Source organism: Fistularia commersonii, chromosome 5, assembly GCF_037954325.1.
Source record: "Fistularia commersonii isolate RoL2024-O1a breed Wild chromosome 5, RoL_Fcom_v1.0, whole genome shotgun sequence".
NCBI classification, from domain to species: domain Eukaryota; kingdom Metazoa; phylum Chordata; class Actinopteri; order Syngnathiformes; family Fistulariidae; genus Fistularia; species Fistularia commersonii.
In genome coordinates, this window is record NC_141288.1 from 17,320,452 (window position 1) to 17,346,528 (window position 26,077).

The 26,077-nt window shown below is 43.1% G+C and overlaps 1 protein-coding gene across 7 annotated transcripts in view; it reads right to left on the reverse strand.

Moving 5' to 3' along the window:
* dock4b (dedicator of cytokinesis 4b) overlaps positions 1–26,077 on the reverse strand; it is a 128,778-nt gene that overhangs the window by 34,616 nt on the left and 68,085 nt on the right. For all 7 annotated transcript variants that reach the window (XM_086147071.1, XM_086147070.1, XM_086147068.1 and 4 more), the window contains exons 14-30: positions 22,056–22,180; positions 21,375–21,537; positions 18,408–18,514; positions 16,844–16,997; positions 14,617–14,714; positions 14,350–14,433; positions 12,198–12,298; positions 10,970–11,051; positions 9,995–10,165; positions 7,546–7,738; positions 6,489–6,625; positions 4,588–4,722; positions 3,973–4,071; positions 2,477–2,571; positions 1,589–1,664; positions 1,291–1,391; positions 293–351 (exon numbers count right to left, since the gene is read on the reverse strand). In XM_086147071.1, coding sequence (XP_086003197.1) covers positions 293–351; positions 1,291–1,391; positions 1,589–1,664; positions 2,477–2,571; positions 3,973–4,071; positions 4,588–4,722; positions 6,489–6,625; positions 7,546–7,738; positions 9,995–10,165; positions 10,970–11,051; positions 12,198–12,298; positions 14,350–14,433; positions 14,617–14,714; positions 16,844–16,997; positions 18,408–18,514; positions 21,375–21,537; positions 22,056–22,180 — 1,980 coding nt within the window. The remainder of the gene's footprint in view (positions 1–292; positions 352–1,290; positions 1,392–1,588; positions 1,665–2,476; positions 2,572–3,972; positions 4,072–4,587; positions 4,723–6,488; positions 6,626–7,545; positions 7,739–9,994; positions 10,166–10,969; positions 11,052–12,197; positions 12,299–14,349; positions 14,434–14,616; positions 14,715–16,843; positions 16,998–18,407; positions 18,515–21,374; positions 21,538–22,055; positions 22,181–26,077) is intronic.

Genomic DNA, 26,077 nt, shown 5'->3' on the forward strand with positions numbered 1-26,077 from the left:
TTTAAGGAGCTTGAAGATGTTCAACAGAGCCTTTCGGGATGTAAATATTTGCATCAAGATTGACTTCATGTTAGATTTTCCACTTTAAGATCGCTAATATTGAGTCTGAAGAAATATTTTTCTGTAACTTTCTGCTATGTTTTCATGCGTAGAAATGTCAATAATATTTTTAGTATATACCAGAGTATTTAAGTCTACAGTGAAATATACACTGTAATATTTTACGGGGCTACATAAAGATACGTCCGAGATAACACGGAACTGTTCGACCACGGGTGTTTTCTCATCCTACCTAAGTTCTGCCACATGCTGAAGATCTCACAGCCCATCATCACCCTCATGTCTCCATACCTGCAAAACCAAAATAACACGGTGAGAGAGCGACTCCTTAACACGCATACCGGAACAGACCGCAAAGAAGAGCAGGTTAAGTGCTCATTAAAAAAGTATGTAGTGGTGTTTGCGGCACAATGAATATATGGTGTGTGTGCGTGTGTGTGTATTAGAGGTTATGTCAGGGGTCTCAGACTCGCGGCCGGCGGGTCAATTGCGGCCCTCGGAACAATATTTTGCCTGAAATCAAATCTTTGTGTTCGTGCGACCCGTGCGTTTTTTTTTCCTCACATGCATCTGGGGGTTTTAAACAGCGAGTTTCAAAAAAAAAAAAAAACAACGGGCAAGGAAAAAATGGAAAAAGTATTTTTCTGCTTCAAAATTTGAAAACAAAATGAATTCTTTATGAAAAAACATCTAGCGACATTGTTAAAACAATCTTTCTTTTATTATTTCTATAAAAAAAAAAAACACAAAAACTAGACCAAAAAAAAAAACGGCAGAATAAAAAAAAAGTTATTTAATTAAGCAGAATAGCCACCCTTAACCTTGTAAACATGATACCTCCTCTTATACATGCTACCCATCCATTTTCTAATAAATTCTAGTGGCAAATTTTCCCACAGCGATTAGATTTTCTTTTAACTCAACAATATTTTTAGGCTGTCATTTCATAAATTCTTTTTTAATATTCATTTTTAATATTAATTCATCATGTATTTTTTTAGAGGAACAGTTCATTACATATGAAGATTTCTAAAATTGATCTGTTTACCTCCTTTACACTAAAACAAAGGAAAAATTTGGACTTAGTGTTACATCTAGGTAAGAGTTTTACCGGTCCGGTCCCCTTGACCAAATGAGTTTGACACCCCTGGGTTTTGTCAACAAACACAGGATTGATGAAGGATGCTAATTTCGGATGTGTCTGCTCAGATGAAAATAAATAGCACTCACTTCTCCAATATCTTTTTCCTCTTGGAGGGAGAGAAGGACTCCAGCTGAAGACAAGGCTGGTTTATGAAAATGACTGAGAGATAGAAATACGAATCCCACACCTGAAAAAAAGACGGGAGCAAATATAATAATCTGTCTCTGACTCGTGTTTTCGTTTCGTCTTCGAACGGCTCGACATTTCAGCTGTCGGAGGAACGCCGGGATAAAAGGTCAGGTGGTGCAAAATAACGCAAATGCACACACACACACACACACACACATACAAGTGCGCTCACCCTCGTGAACACGTTTCCTTTACCTTGTAGTCGAACTTGTCGTTGAGGAAGTTTTTCCTCAAAGCGTCGGAAAGGTAGAGGACGGTGGTGATAATAACACTGAAGGCATCGCGGGATGAGAGAGAGAGAGAGAGAGTTATTGTGTCACCTTGGAGGAAATGCAACATTATAAACAATTGAGAGGCGCAGTCATGGTCGGCTATCACGCGGAGGTGAAACGATTGAATTCGGTAATAAAATTCATGACTTAACTTGAGCGAATGCGCGCGATGTACGGTTGTGGCTCGTGTAAAATGTAAAGCAGACGCGTTTGAGGCTGTAAATTTCCCAAGTCATTTTCATGACCGAGGACGTTCAAGTTCTGCTGATGTTTATGGATGAGTTCATCCTTTGAACGCCTTCAGCTGAGGACGGGATTGCTTTTTTTTTTTTTTTTTGTGTGTGTGTGTTTTTTTTTTTTTTTAATGCTGACTCGTTTCAGTACGTCCACTGTGAATGATAACGCTAACATCTTGGGTGAAGTAACAATACGTTATCCGTTTTTGCGACGGCGGCCGTGTTCTTTGACGAAAACTAGCACATCTCTGATTTTAAAAAGCCGTCACGCAAATGTTATTCTCTATCTTTTTTAAGTGACGGCAGTGACGACTTGAACACATCTAAGATCGGACCTTTCGTGCAACGAGTTCTTCCTTTGTCTAAAAGAAGCTGCCTGCGTTTCCTTAAAGTGGAAACACCTCTGAAAAAAATGCAGATTTGCCCTGATCCCCACAGGAAGTGAGGAAACTCTGGGAAATGCCTTATTCAGTGTTTATTCTAATAAGACAGAGGACGTTACACTGCAGTCTCATCTTTGTGTCTCCTTTTAAACCTTACTTCCCGTTTCCCTTTATGGATAAGAGAAATCTTACTTGTTGGTGACCAACCGCATGACCGTCCAGTCCTTAGGAAACATCTCTGGCCGGATTAGGATCCTGAAGACCGTGAAGATCTGAAGAAGGAAGTCCTAGAGTCCACACACACACACACACACACGCAAACAATCGAAATCGTGCGTCTTGCGTGTCACTGTAATTTTGACTTGTTGTTGAACTCCAGCTTTAACAGCTGTCAGCGCCGGGTAATATCCGGACCGACGTTCCGAGTTTGCGCTGAACTCGGGCGCCGCTCTCCGTGGTTCTGAAATATTCAGAGTCAAACTCCGCACCGCGCCGCATTTATTATTATTCTTTATTTCAATCAGAATAACAAACACACAAGCACTTTGATTCCACGCAGCATTAAAGATGACTTCTTAATGTTGCATTGTGAGTGGAAGTCAGTGCCGGCATGTTCACATTATTTTATACTGATTAAGGTTCTTAAACAGTCTTGGAGGGGAGTCATGTTGAGCATTAAAGTGAGGATCTGTGTTTCACTGAACAGTTTTTGATGAGCTTCAAATGCTCTGTACACTTAAGAATATAAGGGAAATAAGAAAATTACCCTCCCTACTAAGTAGTTTCAAGAGCCCATTATCTCTGCTGTTCCAGGCATCCACGAAATTGCTTGTAATATTGGGAGGAAATGCCAAGTGCGAGCAAGACGGCCCACCGGGTGGGGTGGGGGGGGTTGGAAAAACAGACAAAAAAAAAAAAAGGAACTATTTATGGAGGGAAATTATTTTCTTATCATGCAGTCTGCAATAAAGATGTGAAAATTGGATGATTCATAATAACATATCAAGGCTTCTCTCGTATTCTCCAGAAGTGAAAACACCAATTCTTCTGAGCCCACACACACACAAACCTATGATCCCAGACACGAGAAGTGCTGCTTTTACAGTAATCTTGACAAAGAGGAGAGTTCAATGTGAATATGAGAAGAATTGAAGGCACCATAAAAAGAAAAATCAATATATTGTTTATATATGTATTTCTTGCATGGGAAAAATGTCTGATATCGAGCACAGATAGGGCATTAAAGCGCTATACAAGTTTTTTAAAAATGAAATGTCAGGGAAATGCAGTCCGATGATATCATCATACACCCAGTTGTAATATTTTCATTGTTTATATTATTAGTAAAAAAAAAAAAGTCAAAATGACTTGACTTTGGGACACAACAATACATCGCATTTGAAACCAACTAGTTTTTTCTTCCGCTGTGTGTTTGAGAGTAGCTGAAACACCAACAGCGACCTCCTCGCAATGCCGAACAAACAAAGCGGCATCTGCGGTTGTTTTTTGTCAAAAACTATTTTCTCTACGGGCTGAGATCATCTGCGAATCAAGTCGAACGAATGAGTGATGGTTTCACAGTGGGCAGGCGATCCAGTGTCATTTGGTCTATGATTAATCCACACACACACACACACACACACACACACACGATTCTTGTCTCGGATGAGGGGGGGGGTTTGTCTTACCCTCAGGTCGTCTTTGCTGCTGAACGCCTGCAGGAGCTGCTGGTAGTGCCTGTCACTCATCTGTCTCAGGAGGGCCAACAAACACGCCACAAACTCTCCCTGGCAGGGGGAAGGAGCGCAGAAGACACCAAAACACTCATTAGTATTAACACACGCTGGGAGAAACTTCATGGGCTTCATGGGCTAACAGAAAAGGACAAGCAAACCGGCAAACCTGAGCGTAGCCCCGTCGGAAGCGGAGCCGCGGCTCGGCCCACCTCCGAGTCGCAATCACGACTTAATGATGATGATCTCATTAGCGCCCACTTGGAGAATCCCCATCTGCTCGCCAGTTATATAATAAATCTTAATGATTGCCATTAATGTTAATAATGTTAGTGGAATTGCAGTCGCCGAAGCCGCAGCTCTGTTCGAGTGTTATAATTGCTCGTGTGGTCCCCTAACAATTTGGCGAGCGAGTACACAAAGAGACACACACAACTTGTCCAAAGACCTGACGTTCTTCTCTCTGTTTTTTAATGGGCGAATATACAGTGAGCTTGTGGGGACTTGGTTTTATCATTCAAAGTACAAGCCAAGCGCAATATATTTTAAAAATAAAAAAAACACACGTACAGTGACGTCCTGAAACTGGAGTCTCATGGTGGGACCGGCAGGTTGGGGTCTGTTGCTGATCTCCAGGATGGTCCTCAGGAGAACTCCCAGCAGGCTCTCCACAATCATCTCCACCTCTTCGGAAACGACCGGCTCCTGCGCGACAAAGGAGAACACACACTCGCTACAGGACACACTCCCAAATCAACTGATGTTTTGAAGAATGATGGTGAAATGCAATTGATGAAATTCATTGTCTTAACCTCAAATTTTCATCCCGTAATATGTTTTGAACCAGGGTGCGAATACCGGAAAAAGTTCGGAAGCTTTTTCTTTTTTAATATTTCAGACTGAAATCATAGATTCAAAGAGAATAACAAAAGGCAGTAATAAAAGGGAGAGAGACAGTTAAAAGATTAAAACAGCGAATCAGAGTGTGGAGAATAAACTTGTGTGTGTGTGTGGGCGTGTGTGTGTGTGTGTGTGTGTGTGTGTGTGTGTGTGTATCACTCTCGCGTGTTTACCCCTGACAAGACAGACAGCTTTCAGACAGAGCGATAATGAGAGGGAGACTCGGACTGGCAGGTTGGCCGCAACTGCTGTCTATTTTGCTTTCGAATCGGTGCCTTGCATGTGCATGTACGTGCATGTGAATGTTCAGTGTGTGTGTGTGTGTGTGTGTGTGTGTGTGTGTGTGTGTGAGCATGTTCTTCTGGGCACATTTAACATCACCTGGCCTTGTGGAAATAAACAGTGGAGGCTGTGCAACTTAGGCTTGATGGAGAAAAATAACAACACACGCACATAAATCCGACAAACACACACACACACACACACACACACACACAGAAGAGCAGTCCGACTGCCTGCCATGTGCACAAAGCCCACCACTGAATTGATGGATCTCATTACTGGACTGTACGTCTGCCAACATCCCTGTTACCAAGACTAATTGACCATATAGACATAACAAAGCAATCTGCCCGTTGCAATGTATTGGCCGGGAAAATTGCTGTACGACTAATTCCTCCAGCTTTGACTTTTTCCGGGAAAACTCTCCAATTAAAATGGCGTGAGTTCACGCGTATTTTGTGGAGTGTTTCGCCGCGGCACGAAATCGAACGAGTACGGTCTAAACCGTGCGTCGTATAAAGTGTGAGAATCTCCTTTTGCAAATTTTATAGTAAATCTCTACCATGGTGCGATTCTGCTGCGGAAAAAAACTTTATGATTCCATAATGATCCCGCGCTGGAGTTGCGTAGCTGTAGCCTCGCAGATCCCTGGAAAGTTGGCTGTGCTGGATATCCAACCCTGCTGAGGAAGAATTCAGCCCGAGAATAACAAAATGTTCTCCAACATACTGTAAACTGTCTGGAGAGTTTACTGCATCATCAACAGCAGAGCCAATAACATGTCGGAACACTGCGGGTCATATATAAAAGTATATATATACCTATAAGTGTGTGTGTGTGTGTGTATACTTGTCTACATATATATGATAAATGTGCAAAAGAGTTTAATCTTATTTCTATTTACGCAACTGTCATAATTCTGCGATGCGAATGAAGCACTTATAGTGCTTTAAGTTAATCGAAGTTTCTAGCTGCAACAGGTCCATGTGGGTTTTGTGTTGCCGGGGCAACGCGGTGGGTGTCGTGTCCGATCCGGTGACAGTTCTAGGACTGCCGCACGTATACGAGGCCTGTCTCGAAGGAGGCGATTAGTCTCACGCACTCGTTTTTCATACTGATTGGTGTTTTGGTCTGGGATGTTGGCTCTGCAGAGTGTAATAAAACAACCGGCTGTACCTGAATAAACACGGGAGAGAAAATCAATGTTCTCGTCGAAGAAAATATGTTTTTTTTATCGCTGTTGTCGCGATTACTATTTTAAGCGCGCCGGTTCTCCAAGTGAAGCTCACCGAAGTGCCGTTTTCCTCTTTCTTGATGAGAGAAAGCATGCTGGTGAGGATGCGGGCGCACATGACCAGGTCTCTCTGCTCCTGCATGTGGGCCTGGAGGACACGCAGCACCACCGGCAGCAGGATGCACCTGGATTCTGCACGCCGCAGTCCCACAAGGAAAGCTGTTTAATACTGCATTTACACTAGCTCTTCATCAGATTTACATTGCGTTAAGCAAAATACGACTGGAAGTGAAATATACTGCTCGAAAAAATAAAGGGAATACTTTAACGACACAAATCAAAGTGTTCACTTGGGAAGCAACGCTGATTCATTTGGACTTGATTTGAGGACACCCACGTTGGATCAACATGTAGTTTGTTTTTCCATTTGAATTTTGAGTGTGACTCCAAATCTAGTCCTCCATTGGTTAAGACATTTGATTTTAATTGGTTGATTTTGTTGTCAGCACGTTCAACTATGTAAAGAGCAAAGTATTCAATTCAGATCTGGGATGTGTTATTTTCGTGTTTTAGTGTTCCCTATTTTTTTCGAGCAGTGTACATATAATGCAAAAAAATAAAAATAAAAACAAACAAAAAATAATAATAATAATAATAGTAATAATAATAATGACAATAATATTAACAACAACAACAGTAACAATAATAATAATAAAAATAATACCAATAATAATAAATTCATATCATTGATGGTGGGGTTTTAAGTTAAGATAAGATATATTTTATTGATCCCAATAGGGATAGAAATTCTTTTGGAAAAACTACAGTATCAATAAATCTTGGCATAAATATAAATAGAGAGACAATTAAAAGATAGCAGAAGATATCCGCAAATAAATCGCAGCAGAGTGAACAACAAAAACAACAACAACAGCAAGGATAAGAAGAAACAATGGCATGGAAAAAAAAAGATAGCAAGGGTGAGAATAGACAACCAAAACAACAATTTACTTACAACTGACAGTAAGTAAAAAAATGTTTTCAGTTCCTCCAGTCGTGCATGCATATCAAATCACACGCATTTGTGAATTTATGTGCATGTGCGTGTCTACCTGGGTTAATGTAAAGCTGGCTCTCCACCGTCTTGGCAATGCACTGCAGCTTGACGGCCTCCAGAGGGCAGTCGGCGTGGACGGCGGTCGGCAGGCTGCCCAGCGTCTCACGGACAAAACCGGCCACCTCTCGCACCGTGAAGATCTTCAGGAGCTCCCCGTACACGGCCGGAAAAGTCCGCAGGAACACGGCCTGCGCGGAATCCAGTGATATATTATAAACGCATAAGTGAACAGGCACATCATAGTTAGAAGAAATTCTCCTTAAAGACGATAATCTTTTTCTTGATGCCGAACAGCGGAAGGCACTCAAGCTGCAAATTAGACTGTAAAGACTGTTTTATAAAACTAATGGAGGGTTTGTTTTTCAATGGCTGGCTTTTCACTTCTTTTACACATTTTTTTTTTTTTTTACTTCATCATCAGCATCACAAACTGCTTATCTTAATCTTATCAGGGGCCTCCAGTCACAGACGCGTGTGAAGGTCATTGTGGAGTTTGAGCGTGGCTAGACGACGCTCTTTACCTCAGGTGCTCGCAATAAAATAAACAGCTTGCTTTGTTTTCCCAAAAATTAGTTCCAGTTTGTAAGAAAAAAAAAAAAAAGACCCATGCCACGATGTGTTTCCCAGGCTCGAGTCAGACTTTGTTCATGGCGAGGCTTGTTTTTTTTGGCAAAAACAAAAACGTGAATATACTGTATTTCTATCGCGAAGCTGTGGATCTGTGCGTTTGATTTGGCTCCAATATTGATGAATGACGTAGAAGACGGTGTCATACTGTCTCATGAACTGTCTGTCACCTCTGTTTCTTGGACAGACGTCCTGGCACTGGACTGAGGATGGAATTACATCACCTTTTATTTTTATAGACGTTCAATATCGAGAGAGAAAGAGGCATACGAGCATATTTAAGGTGTCAACTCTTTCTATGAAAATACGCTTTCTAGGAGGGTTGACCCAGCATTTTCATGCGTGTGCATGTATGTGTGTGTGTGTGTGTGTGTGTGTGTGTGTGTGTGTGTGTGTGTGTGTGCGCGTGTGTGTGTGTGTATTGTGCATGCACTTCAGCCACATGTTACAGATTAACCGGGATTAGAATTAGCCTGACCTGCATCCTCCCACAGCTATTACTGCGCTGAGAATAGTGATTAGTCCAGATCAGAAGTCAGCAGAGGGATGAGGCAGAGCTTCTCAGACAGCCACGGGTGGTGTGTGTGTGTGTGTGTGTTTGTGTGTGTGTTGGGGGGTAGGGGGGGGTCAAAACACTCCTGGCTTTCTCGTGGCCTCTGAGTGCCGAGGAATTGCAAAACACACGCTTTAATTACATCTATCCTCCTTTCGGTCAGCGTCCTTGGTAAATCACACCACTGCTTAAAATCGACAGTCGGGCCGCTGGGAGAACGAGGGTTCCTGCTTTTCGCTAATGCCGGAACAAAACATACGGTCAGAGTTCGCCGAGGCTAAAAAAAGAAACAAACAATTCACAGAGCGATGGGGATAAACACACCCCCGTACACACACACGCAAACAGGGGTGTATTAACGTTATTACGAGCGCACATAATGCTGGAGGGGTAAACGCAGCGAGGCAAGTAATGGAAGATGGGGAGGACACGGGGAAAGACGAGGATCCCACATATGGCGTAACACAAACACACGTGAAGTCAAAACCACAGGTATGCCGGCGTGCACGCAGACAGACAGTCAGCTGTTTCCAGTGTGTAATTAAGATCTTTGCCGCCGTCTTTATCTTGTTTGTTTTGGTCTCGCTCAAAAATCCGTCAAATGCGGCCGCCCTGCTGCGCCGCCCTCCCGCTGGGAGAGGGAAAAAAGAAGCTGCCGCGGAATTACGAATTTCCACTCCGGCCCCTCCGGCGCGGTAAACGACTCAATTGCAGCGTCCAAGAATTGTATTAACGGTTGCCATCGAGAAGGAAAACATAAAGTGGCGCACGTGCTGCAAGGGGGTAAAGACAGCGGCACGCGTCGGCATGCTTTGGGCGCACGCGGGCCTGCAGGGCTGATTATCTCAAAGTATACACAAACACACACACCCACACACACACATATATATATACCGCTCAAAAAAATTAAGGGAACATTTAAACAACACAATGTAACTCCAAGTTAATCAAACTTGTGTGAAATCAAAGCGTCCACTTTGAAAGCAACGCTGATTCATGTTGACTTGTTTTAAGGGCATTGAATCAAAGTTGAATCAGCCTGTCATGTGTTTTTCCACTTTAATTTTGAGTGTGACTCCAAATTCTGACCTCCATGGGTGTAAACATTTGATTTCCATTGACAATTTTTGTGTGATTGTGTTGTCAGCACATTCAACAATGTAAAGAACAAAGTATTTGATACAAATATTTCATTCATTGGGATCTAAGATGTGCTATTTAAGTGTTCCCTTTATTTTTTTGAGCAGTGTATATACGCCCTAACCTGTGTTTGCGCGACGGGACTGATGCCTTTGTTTTCCTGCGACAGGAAGAAGCGGATGGACATGAAGAGCTCGTGGATGCAAACTCGGAACTCCTCCTCGTTCTGGCCTCCCGTGGCCAGAGAGAAGAGCCGGCGGGACTGGATGATGTATTTGAAGATGTACTCGCTGGCCTGGATGGAGGAGAAAGGAGGAGGTGCGGGACGTCGTGTTATTATTTCATAGAACCAGAACGTAGAAATATGAAGCGTTCGAAAACGGCCACCTGTCGCATTACCAACTCACTCGGGCGGGGGGGGGGTCGGTGTCTACCGTCGCACCTGTGTTTACCCCCCACTTTCTTCCTGCACCCACTGTTACATCAATCCAGTGTGGAAATTAGCACCTCGCGGTTGTTCGCCTCTGTCGGGATGCTTTATTCAGACCATTACGATATTTATCCTGTGGTCGGTTCATGTCTCAATGAGCGCATTCTGAGTTATGGCCTAAATGTCTTTCCACCTCCCCAAGTTTTTATTTTCTACTTTACAAGATAACGAAAGGCCAGATTTCAGTGACTTCTGAGCACTCGGTAGGCCTGGCTTTCATAGGTAAGCCATAAGAAAACAACTGGGCTCGTGACAGATCAACAATTATTATCCATGTACGATGTTTTATTTACATTGACTTCTGGCGCCGGATGCATCGGGCGAATGATAAATGGGAATCTGCGTGTCATCTGCTGTGAAACACTTGTCTTGATGTGCTTCTGTGTGCATCATTAGAATAATGCGATGTGTGTTTTCAACGCCGGGGGCACGGCGTTCATGTTGATTAATACTGCATGTTGTGTAATCAGCAGAGGAGACTGATGAACGCCGAGATTTAATGACGACCGAACCCGAAGACGAGGGAGGCGAGTTTGTTGTTCGCGGCGCTGGAGAAAAACCCTCTTTTTAGGATTAAGTCCGTGTGAGTGACGGAGCGGAAAACTTCACCTTGAGCACCTGCTGGATGTGGTCCTGATGCTCGGCGTCCACAATGCGGTCCACGTACCACTTCAGCACTTTGATGAGGTCCCTGCAGGAGGCATTCGCGCAAACACTCAGTACGGGTCGTCCCCCCCCCCCCCCCCCCCCTGGCGGCAGAGGACGCGGCCTCTCACGCCCGTTTCAGCACGTGCAGATGAGGAAAAATGACATTTCGAAATCTTTCCATGAATCAACAAAGAAATCACATTAGTAACAAACTGCTCTAACATACCGTCCAGTTAATCTAAATGCTCGCTCTAAGCGATCTCAGGCAAAACTGTTCTCAGTTCTACTACCTCAGTGGTGGAACAAACTTCCGGAAGCAACAAGACAAGCATCATCTCTCTCAACCTTCAAGAAACAGGTGAAAACTTTTCTCTTTCAAGACTATTTACTGCGCTGATGCTTGAGCTGCCCCAGATCAGGTTAGGCACCAAGTTAGGCTATACAGTGTGTGTGTGTGTATGTGTACGTTTGTGTACGTCTTTGTCAAAAAAAAAAAAAAAAACTCACTAACCCAAGCTTACTGTTCTGTATATTTCCTGTGCAGCTTGTATTTCCAAGTGTTATTTGCAGTCCTCATGTCCTCTATTGTAAGTCGCTTTGGATAAAAGCGTCTGCCAAATGTAATGTAATGTAATGTTACCCAAGTCCCTCAGTGATATTGCATATCAGCTGTAAAATCCGTGTTTGAGTGAGATGAAATACCTTTTTCTGGCGAAAAAAAAAAAAAAAAGCAGTCGTGTACCCCTCCTTTTTTTTAAAATGCGACAATCGGGTAAAGGAGTTCAAAGCAGATGTGTGTGTGTGTGTGTGTGTGTGTGTGTGGATCGGTAGTTATGTTGGTGTGTGTGTGTGTGAGGCTGTTAAGGACGAGAGGGCGCGCAACCTTCGCGGGTACATGGGTGTGAAAAGAGAGCGAGAACAGCAGGTCGTAAATATGCATATATGGGTTTGTTTGCACGCCACGGATGAGACAGGAGGAGGCCATGACGGAGAGTTCAGCCGTTACATTAATGGTTTCTATCAGCCAGGGGGCACCATAAGCATTTTATTCGGCCGATATCGAAGCACGGGGCTGAACGTCGCCGCAGCGATGTAGGTCGCCCCCGCCGTGAGATATGCCATTTGAGTATAATACACTCCTGTCCTCGTGGCGCTCCTTCAGCCTCCAACGGCCGCAATCGGCGCGTACCTGTACGACAAGGCTCCCGCAAAGTGGCTCTCGATGTACGTGTCCATGACCGGCTTGAAGTGCTGAAACTTGCAATCTTGAAGGAGGTTGATGATGTGGACCTGGAAATTGACAACTTGTTTTTTTTTTACTCCTGAATGATATTTACAGTCATGTAACCTACTAGGAGTTAACAGAAGGACATCTGCTGAGGAATGCAACAGTGTCCCATGATTACGGAAAAAAAAAAAAAAAAAAAATCCAAACCAAACCAAACAGAGCTACTTCCACTTTGTTTTAAAAATGAAAAAAAAAAAGAAGCAGTTTATAGTGTGGAGTATCCTGCTACGTAGTAGCAAAACAGACAGCAGGGGTGGAGCCGTTAAGATTCACTGACATAACAACCTCTATCAGGTTTAGAATTAGAAGATGATGCCACACTGATTTAGCGTAAACCACATTTGCACATGAATCTGATTGCGTCTCGATACGACGCATATCTTCGTATGTGCATTGCATCACCGAGTTACCATTGTCTGGCGCTCCTTTGTTAGAAATCCCCCTCCCCTTTCTTATTCAGACTAAAACGTCGCTCCCGCCGCCGTCTCACCTCTTCATTTCCTGAGAGATGCTATCATTCAGTCATTTTATCGTCAGTTAATAAAACGACACTATGCGCGACCCGACATTTATAGATCATGAGTGAGGAATAAGTTTCATTAAGGGCATGGCTACAGAATTCATGAGAAAGTTTCAGAGGAACAGGTTCACACCTGCGGCGTAAAGGCATGAATAAATTGTTTCCTCCTCGCTTACTTTGGAGTAAGAGAGGAGGAATTCTAAAATCTGAAACCGCAGCATGAATCTGTCAAATCCATCGCGAACCGAGCACATCATTATTGTTCAGAGATTTCCTTTTGCAGAACTTTTTCGACCGCTTAGATTCCTCCTATCCTGTCCGGATATGTCCCTTTCATCAGTGCACGACAGTAACTTTGTGCACGATCCCCAGTCCCTGGGCTCTGTCATTACCAGGAGGCGTGGCTTGATCTGCTGCAGCATGTCGTTATTTATTCTATGAATATTACAGCTTTTGTCATGTGGCTGTCGGCGCTGCTATTCTTACAAGGAGGACATTCGCGCCCGTTCCTTCCAATCCTCTTTTTAGGCAGAAGGCCGCGCACGTTGAGCCGGGATCTGTCCGCTAAAAGGCAGTGTTTTCCTCCCGATGGGGGAATGTTGGGTTTCAAATCAAAGTTGACTTGACTTGCTTCCCTGTGATGTTTTTCTTTTTGCACTCTCCCAAAAACGGACTCGGGACCAGGACTGAAATCGCATATTTTTTGGAACCAGATTTCTTGAATCTTTGGGGTTTTTTGAAAAAGTTTGGAGGCTTCCCGTTGCTCAAAGGTTCGGTCGTATCGGGAAAGAGAAAACTCCGATAAAACTGACACATATCAGAATTCTTTCGGTGTCAAAAAGGCCGGGGATGGTTTTCTGACAATCTCGCTTCTGCATTTCACAACGATGACTTGAAATTAATGTACAATGTGAGGTGAAAATCCTCTCTCGAAGCAGGATCGCTGCCCCACTCGAGCTTCGTCACCTAAGAAGGAAATGCAGCCTTTTTTTGTAATCATTTTCAATGCTGACTTCATATTTTCATATTAAAAATGAAATGAAATATTACGTATTCAATAAAGAAGCCAGCACAGAGTGGGACAGTCAGTCGAAGGCTACGTTTTGAGCGAAATCTCGTCCCTTCCAGTTCCTGCGAGCGAGCAGGTTGTATCTTTGGGGCCGCGGAATGTAAGACCACTTTTCAGACACGTTGTCTTCGATCTCAAAACCCCTAAACGGAAACTTGATAACAGCCCGACTCCGCAGGCCGTCTCATCACGGACATGAGCGCGGCGTGAATGGAATGCGTGTTCGTGTGTCGTTTGGAGATTGATGCCGAGGCAACGATCAATAACTGTCCACACTTTATCAACGCGGCGCACCGTGACCGGGGTGAGATAGGTTCTCCGATCTCTGGAGCGTAACATCACTGGATCTTTTGGCAAATCTCGTTTTTTTTTTTTTTTTCTGGTCTCTACCAGAATTCGCAGGTGACAGAATGCAGAAAACAGAAAATTCTCTATCGGTGATGGAAATAGATAACACTACCTACCAGTGAATCAAACACCTTGAGTCCATATCTCTGGGAACTTTCATCTAAAATACCAAAAAGGGTGTCCAGGGTGTCCTGTAGAAACTGGAGGGGGAAGCAGGGAAAAAAGCGAATTGGTGGATGCACGCAGGAAGGAGCATGAAACTTGATTTGAAGGTTTCAGAAAATCCCCATCCCATTTTAAATTGCGTCAACCGAATGAAATCAGAAACCGTCGATATTTAAACGAAAGGACGGCCGAAGCCGTTTGCGCGATTGCAGGCCTACTTTTACGATCTCCGAGCCGTCGATTTCCTTCAGTTTCGAGAGACTGTCGTTGATCCTTTCGGGATGAGCTCGCCACTTCAGCAGGTCAAGCATGTCACCTGAAGGGAGGCAAGGAGAAAAATCCGTATGGAGATTCAACAGCAATGCGTCGAGATGCGAAAAATGAAATAGATATAGATAAAAAAAACATCACGGGCGCAATAAGACAGAGTGACATTTTCGTTTTTTATAACAAAGGGAAGACGGATCACGAGAGCGACGAGCCCCCGAGATCACAAAGCGTCGCCGCACCCTTCAATTACCATCAAAAAATTTCAACGGATCCAAACAGAAGTTGACATTTTCGAGTGCGATAGGATGAAAGAAAATAAAAAGTAATCGTCCGGCGTCCCCAGACGCAGGCGATGCATAAAACATTCCCCCCGAAGAAGAAAGTATTTTAGCTGTCCCTTCAGATTCTGTTCAACCCGAGGAACGTCTTTTTGTATCTGCAAATCCGTGCCCGCGTCTTTACCAAGGTGTCAGTTTGTTTGTACGGGCAAATATTATTTGGCATACGTCTACGAAACCGTGCTAAAGTTCGAATGGCTGCTTGAAGAGGTAAGGCCGATCATTATTCGTGTATTTTGGTTGTCCGGTGCATTCACACCAGTGTGTTCCCAGTCAGGACAGTTAGTGTAATCAAAATACCTGCGGTTCGCTGCATTATTTTGCTGAACTGAAATGAATGTATCAGTCGCCTGCTGGTTTTCTGGTAAAAAGGAAATTAATAGTGTTCACTTGACAAAAAAAAAAAAAAAATCAGCAATGCGAACCGGTTGATCTCATTTAATTTATTTATACATTACTGCCAGGTGTAAGCAGTAGCCAACTGCACTGGACTGAACGCTATTAATGTTTAGTACAGCCAATTCTAATGACTTAACACATGGCATTAAGAATCAGAATATCGTAAGGCAACAGAGAAGACATCTTCTTTCCATGTAATAAATGACTCAGAAACATGGGCACGTCCACCCCTGCGTGTGATTGGCTTTCTTAAATTCAGCGGCAATCCAAAGACAAAGAATGGACGCACTAATAAATAAAATGTTCGTAAATGGGGTTTGAAGTGCCGCAACCTCTGACGGATAACAATAACAGACAAGTCACTAAACCCGGTTGAATCACTTTTAGTTCATCTTAACGCTTAAAGTAATTATTCATATTTTATTTCAAAAATATGCCGTATGTTTGGGGAAGACTTGGAACTGCCAAGGCTTGTGAGTGAGAGAGGGAATATTTGCGGGTGTCTAAATGTGACCCTGCGATCAACCAACAACCGGCCCGTCCACTGAGAGCCGGGATCGGCCGCAACCCCTCTGCGACACAGAGATCAGGATAAGCTGTAAAGACAATGAATGATTCAATCATTCATATTTTATCTTTTCTTATCTCGGGGCTTTCTGTTTCTATTCATTATTATACATAGCTATATTATTGAGAAATGGATTTCCATCCATCGGTGCACTTGTGTTCGTCACATTGCGACTACAACAACTTCTACAGCCAGGCAAACACATCTGAATTCATGTATGGGAGAAGGATCAGAAATGGGATAAAAAGTGGATTGATGCAGAAAATCCCATTCTACCGGCATAGTTCTGAGAACAATAGGATTTAGAAATTAATTTCAAAGCTTGGGGGGCTGCGAACTATTCCCGCCGCCCCCTTCACAGGTTTATTTGTACACTTGGAGAGCTTAAATGGATCTGACAGTTTCTCACTTTGACAGCGTGCAAATATTTCTTTAAACATAAGGCATTTTAATATAAGATTCACCTTTTGCAAAGTTGTTTTTGTAAAAAAAAAAAGACTACCGTAATTTCCGGACTATTGAGCGCACCACCATATAGCCGATCGCTATCTTGGGCTTCCTCCTGCGCATTAAAACCGTCAAAGTTGTCTTCTTCGGTGCCCGAGTTGAACGGACTCGAAATTCATCGGTCCGATGTGACGAGGATAAATGTTTTAGCGGCATGAAGCTCATTAGCCCCCCCCCCAACAAAAAAAATCCATATATTAGCTGCATCGTTGTTTAAGTGAAAAAAGTCGCAGCTTATCATCCGCAAATTACGGTACTATTGTCTCAGACCAGAAACCAAAATGTTTGAGAGCTCAGAGACCACGGCAATCTTTTAGGCTACCGCATCCTATCGTAAAAGTCAAGTCTCTGAAACGTATTTACCGTTTTGCGTGAGCTTGGTGGAGCAAAGGAAACTGGTGATCCAGAAGGACTCTTTGGTGCCTTTCAGCGTCTGGTTGTTGGACGGGATGTTGGCCTTGGAGAACGGCAGTTTCAGGTAGCGCGTGCAGTCTGCCAGGCTGGTGTTCTCTTCACACTGGACGGGAATTGAGAAACGTGGGCACGAGTTCCAAACCGGCGTGACAAATTTAGATCTGATACCGGGAATAAGGCTTTGGCTTTCTCGTGCACGCCGAGCAGAGATGTTGAGGTCCTTCTGCCGATGACCTCAGCATCGCAGCCCCTTAAGCAATATCTATAGCTATCGCAGGCATCAAGGGTTATAGTTTGGATAAAATTCTGATGTGCATCCTATGAATCACACCATACTGAAAACAGGGGAAAAAAAAAAAAAACAGAGAAAAAAAATATGCCAGATTTAAAATATGTAGGAGTCAGTTGCAGGATTCTGTTGTTTTATTGATTTCTCATGCAGCCTGATTGCACAGCTGAGGCTGTTTGAGCTCCAAAGCGACCACACAGTTCGGACTGATTCTTCGGTGTCTATTTTGAGTCTGAGGAAAAAGTAGGCCATGCCAGTTTCATTGAGCTTTTCAGCAACTTCCATCTGGCATCGGAACAGGCCTCTTTTGCCCCACAACGACGGGAACACACAAATTTACCAGAGATGTCCTTTAAAACTGCTGGGCTTGGAGTCAAGGTTGATTCTGTATGCATGACAGGAACAGAGGACAATGTTTCTTTTTATTTCTAGAGACTGTGGAAATAACTTGTTGCTGACAAAAATATTGAATCATTAGAATTTTGGTTCCTCCGTGTCAACAATAGACATAAATGCACATGGTGCTTTTCATCCACAAGGCCTGAGGTTTTTGCACACACCCTCTGCCAACATGTAATCTCCAATAGCACACGGACGGCAGAGTTTCAGCAGCGTTTGTACTTTTTCCATGTCAAAATCCAGAGCGTTAAAAGTCAGAGTGAGTCTCTCCTGGCCCAGTGGGTTTATAAAATGAAAGCAGAGGTCGTGTTGAACGACGACAAGATATGACACACGAGCCATCATTTTGACTGAAAAGCGACGCAATTAAAGCTTCATTCAAACAGCCTCTTCTAAACATAAAAATCACGTCGTTCAACGGTGTTCTGTAACAGTACATAACTCGGTGACTTGTCAGCCTGTAGCTGCTATGATAGGAGCTGTTTGCAGCCTGTGGTGAAAAGAGGAAAAAAAACAAAAAAAAAAAAAAACATACTCAGAGTGAGTCATTCACTTAGTCATACGTGAGTTTTCCCTTGAGGTTGCCTTGGTTACACCTGTGTGATCCAAAAAAAAAAAAAATCAAACTTGTGCGCAAGATAGTTACCGATCACAAGAAGGGAAATCTTGAACACTGGCACCTCTGCAGATGTATGTCATGTAAGTCGATGTAAAGCCTAATCCCTCAAAGTACCTTGCGGTGCGTCTATAAAAACCTACATCCGGCAAAAGCGAGGGTCAATTTGATTCCTTGTCGCTCAGTCAAGGGGGGGAAGCGGCCTTTACCTTGTGGATAATGAGCTCGTGGGTGCCATCTGGTAGAGTCCTGCCATCCTCCTGCATCAGGGGAACAAAGGAGTAGCCGAACAGTTTCTTCTCTCCCTTATCTTTGGCTGTCGGAACACAAGACAGCGACACGGAATTGAATCCAACGTACACCCACACACATTTCAGGACGGATAAACTTCAATTCGTTAACTCGAAAGCTCCCTTTTACTTTTTGCGCAGAGTGTCTCAGTGAATGTCGCTGATCAGATACATGGGAGAGTGTTGAAAGACTAAGCACTATCCAATGGATTGGCTAAATATTTTTGTCGAAAGATTTGATAACCGAACCCCTCCGTCATTGCAAGGAGACATCCACGGCCAGGGAAAATAAACCGAAAATACACATTTTTAGCCAAAATATTATGGCAAATGGCATCGACCAAATTGTCATATATATATATATATATATATATATATACTGCTCAAAAAAATAAAGGGAACACTTGAACAACACAATGTAACTCCAAGTCAATCACACTTCTGTGAAATCATAGTATTCATTTTGACTTGTTTTAAGGACATTACATCAAAGTTGGATCAGCCTGGAGTTTGTTTTTACACTTTAATTTTGAGTGTGATTCCTAATCCAGACCTCCATGGGTTGATACAATTGATTTCCATTGATCATTTTTGTGTGATTTTGTTGTCAGCACATTCAACTGTGTAAAGAGCAAAGTATTTCATAAGAATATTTCATTCATTTAGATCTAGGATGTGTTTTTTAAGTGTTCCCTTTATTTTTTTGAGCAGTGTATACATATATATATATACAAGTGCAAGCATATGAAAGAGGAATAGATTGAAACCCTAAATTATAAAGTTATGAGATTTTTTTTTTTTTTTTTAATTTTGTTATATTATATATATCAAGGATATTCTGAGAGTAATTTGTTGCACGTCATCTGAATTTAAGTGCGTCTTGCTTGCGATCAGGATCACGTCCACGTGCAGAACATAAACTCTCGATGTACATGTAAACAGCCTTGACCGCCGGCGAATGCGAAACAAGGCATATACCAGATCAGATGATTAATCCCAGGGATCACATTAATACGACCGGCTGTATTTTGAAGAAGCTTGATTATTTACTTAGTAGGAACCCTTGTAATCTGATTTATCTTCTGCTCACACAATAAGGGGCGCAGCGGGAAGTGTGAAATATGGAGCTTGGTCTGTGGTGTTTGGTCTCGGAGAGTCCTGCGTCAGCAGGAGCAAACATTGGTACGGTTGCCAGTTTGTTTTGGTCCTTCGCTGTTTCGTTCAGTTTCACACCAGGAAGTTTCATGCCCGCTACGCCGAAGACTGAAGCTTTATTTTTTGTTTTCCTGTTCAGTTTCCTTCAGACGAGTTGTTATGACCGGTAAATCCTCATCGCTCCGAGCATGAGGAGATTAGAGAAGCTTTAGGTATGTGCTGTGAAATCCAAGCTTAGCTGAGATAGCTGACAAGGTAGGGATTGCGGTATTTCAGAACTTTTTTTTCTTTAATAAATTTAAAAATATATATACAGGGCGGCAAGGTGGAAAAGTGGGTCCCCGTCTCGATTCATTGGAGACCCTAAATTGCCCAGACATGTGAATGGTTGTATGTCTCTATAGGCAGCCAGGATGTACCCTGCCTCTTGCCCGATGGTAGTTTGGATGGCTCCAGTCACCCTAAGTGCATTTCAAGCAGTAAAGATAATGAATGGATGTACACGGCTCAAAAAAATAAAGGGAGCACTAAAATAACACATCCTAGACCCGACTGAATGAAATATTCTTACTAAATACTTTGTTCTTTATGTAGTTGAATGTGCTGACAACAAAATACCGGAAAAATAATCAATGGAAATCAAATGTATGCACACATGGAGGTCCGGCTTTGGAGTCACACTCAAAATTAATGTGGAAAAACAAACTACAGGCTGATACAATGTTGATATAATACCCTTAAACAAGTTAAAATGAATCGCTGTTGCTTCCTAACAGTTTGATTTCACACAAGTGTGACTGACTTGGAGCTACATTGTGTTGTTTATGTGTTCCCTTTATTTTTTGAGCAGGATATATATTATATATATTTCTGTGTGTCTATATGCATAGGCAAAACAAACCCACAAACGCATGGGTGGTAATAAGCCAGACGGTTCCTCGGTACCGCGTTGCAACTACAACTGTTGCTCCCAATTGTTTGAAGAATTTTAAATCACACGCGGACCGAACCCAACAAATATCCATTCTTATAAAACTAATTATTGCTCTGTTGAAAATGACAGACTCTTAGAGCCTCCATTAATAAATGACACTGGACTCCCCATTAGCAGTTATCACTGCCAGCGTAGCACGTGCGAAAAACAAGATAGCAATTAAAAGCGCACTTCTGAAAAATGAGTTTCCTGTTTGCCCTTAATTGAAAAATAGAGCCTGCTTATCAAAATTTCACGAGGAAGTGGCCCGGGGTTTTCGAGCTGGCATTTTGGTGTCATCACCGACCTAAAATTGGCCCCCTAATGATGAAGCCCTTGGGTAGCAGTGCCAGCCTTGCGCTACCAGTAGTAAAGAGGCTACTATAACCCAGCTGCCGACAGCGTAAAAATTTCATCTCGTTACGGGAGGAGACTCCGACGAAAAAAAGACCAAAAAAAAAAAAAAAAAAAAAGGCAAGAGAAAACAAGAGCAATTCTATTCAAATGTTTTCTCATTAAGAGGTGAGAGGTTGGACAAACTGGACTCATTATAAAATGCAAAACAGGGCGAGTGGAATTCAGCGCGATGATATCTGTATTGATGTGGCAGCCGCTTCAGACATGAAGTCACTCGACTGAGAAGCCTTACACCCGCCCGAGGAAATACCAGATTTTATACCCTGTTCTTTAAATGTGAAAAAAGGGGCGGGTGGGGAAGGGCCTCTTTCAACTTTATTCGCTGATCCATTCTGACTTACTGGAGCAATGCCGGAACTCGAAGCGGACGTGCGATCCCCGGAACATGTCGACTGGGATTGGCAGCTTGATCTGCTCGGCCCAGCGGGGGCTGTTGTTGTGGTACAGCACCAGGGAGTGATACTCGTCCCCGCCGGGCTCGCCGGAGCCGGCAGCCACGTGACTCTGGGATGGGGGGAAGGGAAAAGAGTGAGCAGACACGGAGGATGAAAGAAGATGGATGTGAGCGTCTGGGCACGTTAAACAGCCACACCCCCCTTTTTTTTTTTTTTTTTTTTTGCACTCGGCGTCCATTTAACGAAAAAAAGAAAAAAAAAAAAAAAAAAAAAAACGGAACACGACATGGTTTTCATGTGTGCTGCTGTGGCAACGGGGTTATATTTTTGCCCGTTTCGCCGTCCAAGGCCGAGGTGGCGCAGGAAACCACAGGAGTAGACCGCCACAGGGCTGCACCAGAAACGGCAAACACACTGGAGAGACGCTGTTCACATTTGGGTCAGTAATATTAAAATTAAGAGTTGGTCTCCAAAATAAGAAACGGGATTTTAAGAGATAAGACAAAAAAAAAATACAACTCAACTGGGCAGTTTATTACTCTTTTACAAGGTCGTCTTTGAAAATACAACATTAAATAGAGATCTTGAGACATGTTTTCATGAAAATGCCTCTCCAGTGTTTTTTACCTTGAGGATTTGGCCGTCGATATCCAGCACGTAGATGGTGATCTCTACATTCCGGGCGACGCTCTTTCCCCCCTTTTCAAACTCTCCTTTCTCCAGCATGATGTAAAGGTCATTCCTCATCTCTCCTGCAAGAGCGGGAAGGTAAAAAAAAAGGCAACAACGCATTGATTATTCATACAGGCAAGCATTATTAATGACCTCCCCGCAGCTTGATGACTATTTCTCCAGTAATGCTCCATGACAGGGGTCGACAGAATCACATTAGTAACATGATGTGATTTCACGAAAATGAAATCCTGACCTGTAACTGTAAAATGACCACATTACAACACATTATGCACAAAAATGCGGCGAGTCAATCGTAACGGGTACCCTTTTGAATATTCATGGCGTGATCGGACGAGCGAGTTGGGGCAGAACGCGAGCGAACTAACGCTGATAATCGATAACGGGGTGAGAAGGGTGTAAATATGGAACTAGCAACGAAATGTGCATTTAACATCTTATCTAATAAACAAACGATACTTCCATGCAGAATATAAATTGAAAAACAGAACTGTACATTTGCTTTCATTTTCCAAATCTTTATACATCAAATTACATTACATTACAGTTATTTAGCAGACGCTTTCATCCAAAGCGACTTACAAAAATTGCAATTCAATAACCGAAAATCCAAAGCACCAGTAGTCATTATTCAGAAGTCACCACTCTGCTAAATAACCATCTCAAAACCATATACAGACATACATACATACAAACCGTAATTTCCGGACGATAAGCCGCGACTTTTTTCACGTAAACAACGATGCGGCTAATATACAGACTTTTTTTGGGGGGTGGGGGGGCAAACGAGCTTCACGCCACTAAAACCTTTATACTCGTCAGATCAGACCGATGAAATGACCGGAAAATTCTGAGTCCGTTCAACTCCGACACCGAAGAAGACGACTTTGACGGTTTTAGTGCATAGGAGGAAGACCAGGATAGCGATCGGCTAGCCGGTGCGGCTTATATTAAGGTGCGCTCAATAGTCCGGAAATTACGGTACATTAATTTATTTTGTTTTTTTTTTTTTTTGTTTGTTTTTTGTTTGTTTTTTTTGAGGGGGAGGGGGGGGGGGGGGCTAAGTGCAATTAGTGGGGTAGTGCTTGGTGAAGAGGTACGTTTTCAGATCACGGCAGAAGATGGGCAGCTACCCCGCAATACAACAAAAGTATTGCAGAAACGACACAATGCTTCACCTATTTTGAAGAAACAATAGCCCAAATTCAACTTTGTTCATAAAGTAAACCCCCAAAGTGATGTCTGGTATGTTCTCACTTCATACGAGCAGACGTGTTGACGTCTACACATGATCCATCCATTGTCCACCGCTTATCCAACTCGGGGTCGCGGAGGATGCTGTAGCCTATCCCCGCTGCCATTGGGCGAAAGTCAGCCAATCACAGAGCCGCATAAACAGACAGTCGACCGTTCATTCGCTCATTGGTACGTTTGGGCAATTTCGCCAATTTTTCCAATTTAACTTGCTGCATGTTTTTAGATGCTGGGAGAAGCCGAAGGAAACCCACGCAGACGTGAGGAGAACATGCAAACTCCACAAAGAGATGCCTCCAGTCGGAATTAAACCAGGATTGTTTGTGCTGTGAAACACCAAAATAATTCTGATAATCATAATATTAATAGAAATAATAATAAAATAATCAAAGGAAGCCAAAACTAGACACAAAAGACATTTCGTCACTTGCTTTTTCACCCCTTTTTTGATATGATAAAATCTGGTGTGATTAATTGATGTGATGTAATGTTTTATGTATAAATATAATCAGTAATGAAATCTTTTTACTATAAGAAATAAATGAATTGCCCCCCGGCTGTGTTCCTACATGACTTCTTTTTTTACCCCTCAGGAAAATCCAGTTTGCTTAATTTTACTCTTTTCCACATAGTTAAGTTGTATTGAAAAGTTGGCATGAGGTGACCTTGTTTCTTGTAAAAACCTACAAATCATTCATATCAAATAATAACAATAAAAAGTAATTCTCCTATTTGGTGCTTCCATCTGTCTAAACACTGTAGGAATAATAGCAGGATATAGGAAATATTCAATATGCTTTTGTTTTGTCACAGTCACAGCTGTGTACATGATATTTTGGCAAAAACCACATGTATTTCCTCCATAAGGGGAAGTGCGATGCTGCAAAGCAGCGAGGACGGGGCCGTTTCCTTTGCTGCCGCTGGACTTAACATACAATGGCTCCCCTGTATAACGTCACATCATATCTACTGCTCTGGGGTCAACATTGATTTTCTGCCCTTAACAACAGTAACCATAGTAACATGGGAGACTCTATATGTGCCCATACTTTACACATGCCGCATGTATGTTCGCACAAAGACTGCAGGAGGTAGAAGCACAGTCTTGATGCGCAACGGGAAAAATACGATGTGGAGGGGTCGGGGTTGGAGCGGCAGGCTGACAAAAAGTGTGTGTGTGTGTGTGTGTGGGATGCACGTACATGTGTGCGCGCGCATGAAAATGATAGTCAGAGAAATTCAGACAAGAGAGAGATAGAGAGAAAGAGGGAAAGACTATTTCCTTTGCCCAGGGGTAGAGTTACACAGGCGGAAAGGCAGAAAGCACTCAGCGTTTAGGGGTTGTAGTCAGACAAAGACAAAGAACGTGAACATAAATCTGTGTTAGTGAAGCGCTGGGGGAACCGGCGCCCCTCGGTTCCTCTACAGCCCTGTGACCAGACGGAGCACCTTACGCATGTAAAAGAAAAGCTTTATCTTGCAGATTTCTCCGAAAAACAAAAAGGGACGTGTTCCGAAAGCGGTGAGCAAAGCGCCGTAATTCACTCGTCAACAACAAGAGTAACATTTGCCGTTTGACGCCCTTGTTTCACTATTCAAGAAGTGATGTATTTGTTCCACGGCGTAAGGCCCGCTCCCGACGGGCCCCGGGGGTGTGTGTGTGTGTCTCTGAGCAGGCTATCTCGGTAATGACTGTTTACCTGAAATAAAACCCGAATAATTCCGCATTTTTCCTATTAGCATCCTTACGTTTAGCATCGCTCTCACGTCATTGGCTACAGTTATCAAGTGTTACCGAGATAACGGCTATAGATTTTACGACACCGGTAAACATGGGTATATTTATGCGTAAATCAATGTTTGCTACTCCTAATAAATGGTCACGGATTACCCTGGATAGCCAGTTCGCAAACATCCCTTCTCACTTGCTACCTTGGCTTTTCTTGGGCAACGCCATCTGCTCGACACAAATTTATCAGCCATCTGTCACTCGATGTCGTGGCTCCGTGAGAGACGGAAGGACTAAATGAGCAATAAACAGGTGAGGAGCTAGACGGAGGCGCGCGCCGTGGCTCGGAGGTGAAGACCCCTGACACGTCGTGTGAAGGATTTCACTTAAATTGGCCAGATGGGGTCCTTCTAAGTGAAACATGTTTTCCTGCGGTTGGTTTCATTTTCTCCCGTAGACAAAGGGCACACAGGTTAGTTGAGTGTCTCTACCTCTGCCTCTGTTTGGATTCCGCCGTAGTGATAAAACTGTTTCAGCGAAGTAGCTCGGATCGATTGGTTTTTCGGTAAAAACTATTCGAACTTTGACCAGAAATCCATTAAAGATGTGACGCAATAGACGACCATGTTTTGTTTCGCACCAAAATAGGCGTCTGCCTCGGGTCTCCCTGGAGATGCTTGTGTTGAAACGAGATGATCTTTAAAAAGCAGGCTCAATCTGAAGGTTTCTCAATGTTATTTTGCATTTTTAGAAGGTAATTTCTCTCTCAAGCTCATGAATTTCATCACTCGTCAAAATCAAATCAAAGCTTTTGGCGAACCTATTATTAATTGGCGGGAAGGGCACTCATTTGAAGTTACGTCCATTGCAATTAGCATTATCCACAGTCTTTGCGGTCGCAAGTTATCCAGCTGGAGAGCCCTTATTCGGGCACTTTTAAACTACTCTCCGTCTGAGAGTGACAACATCAACC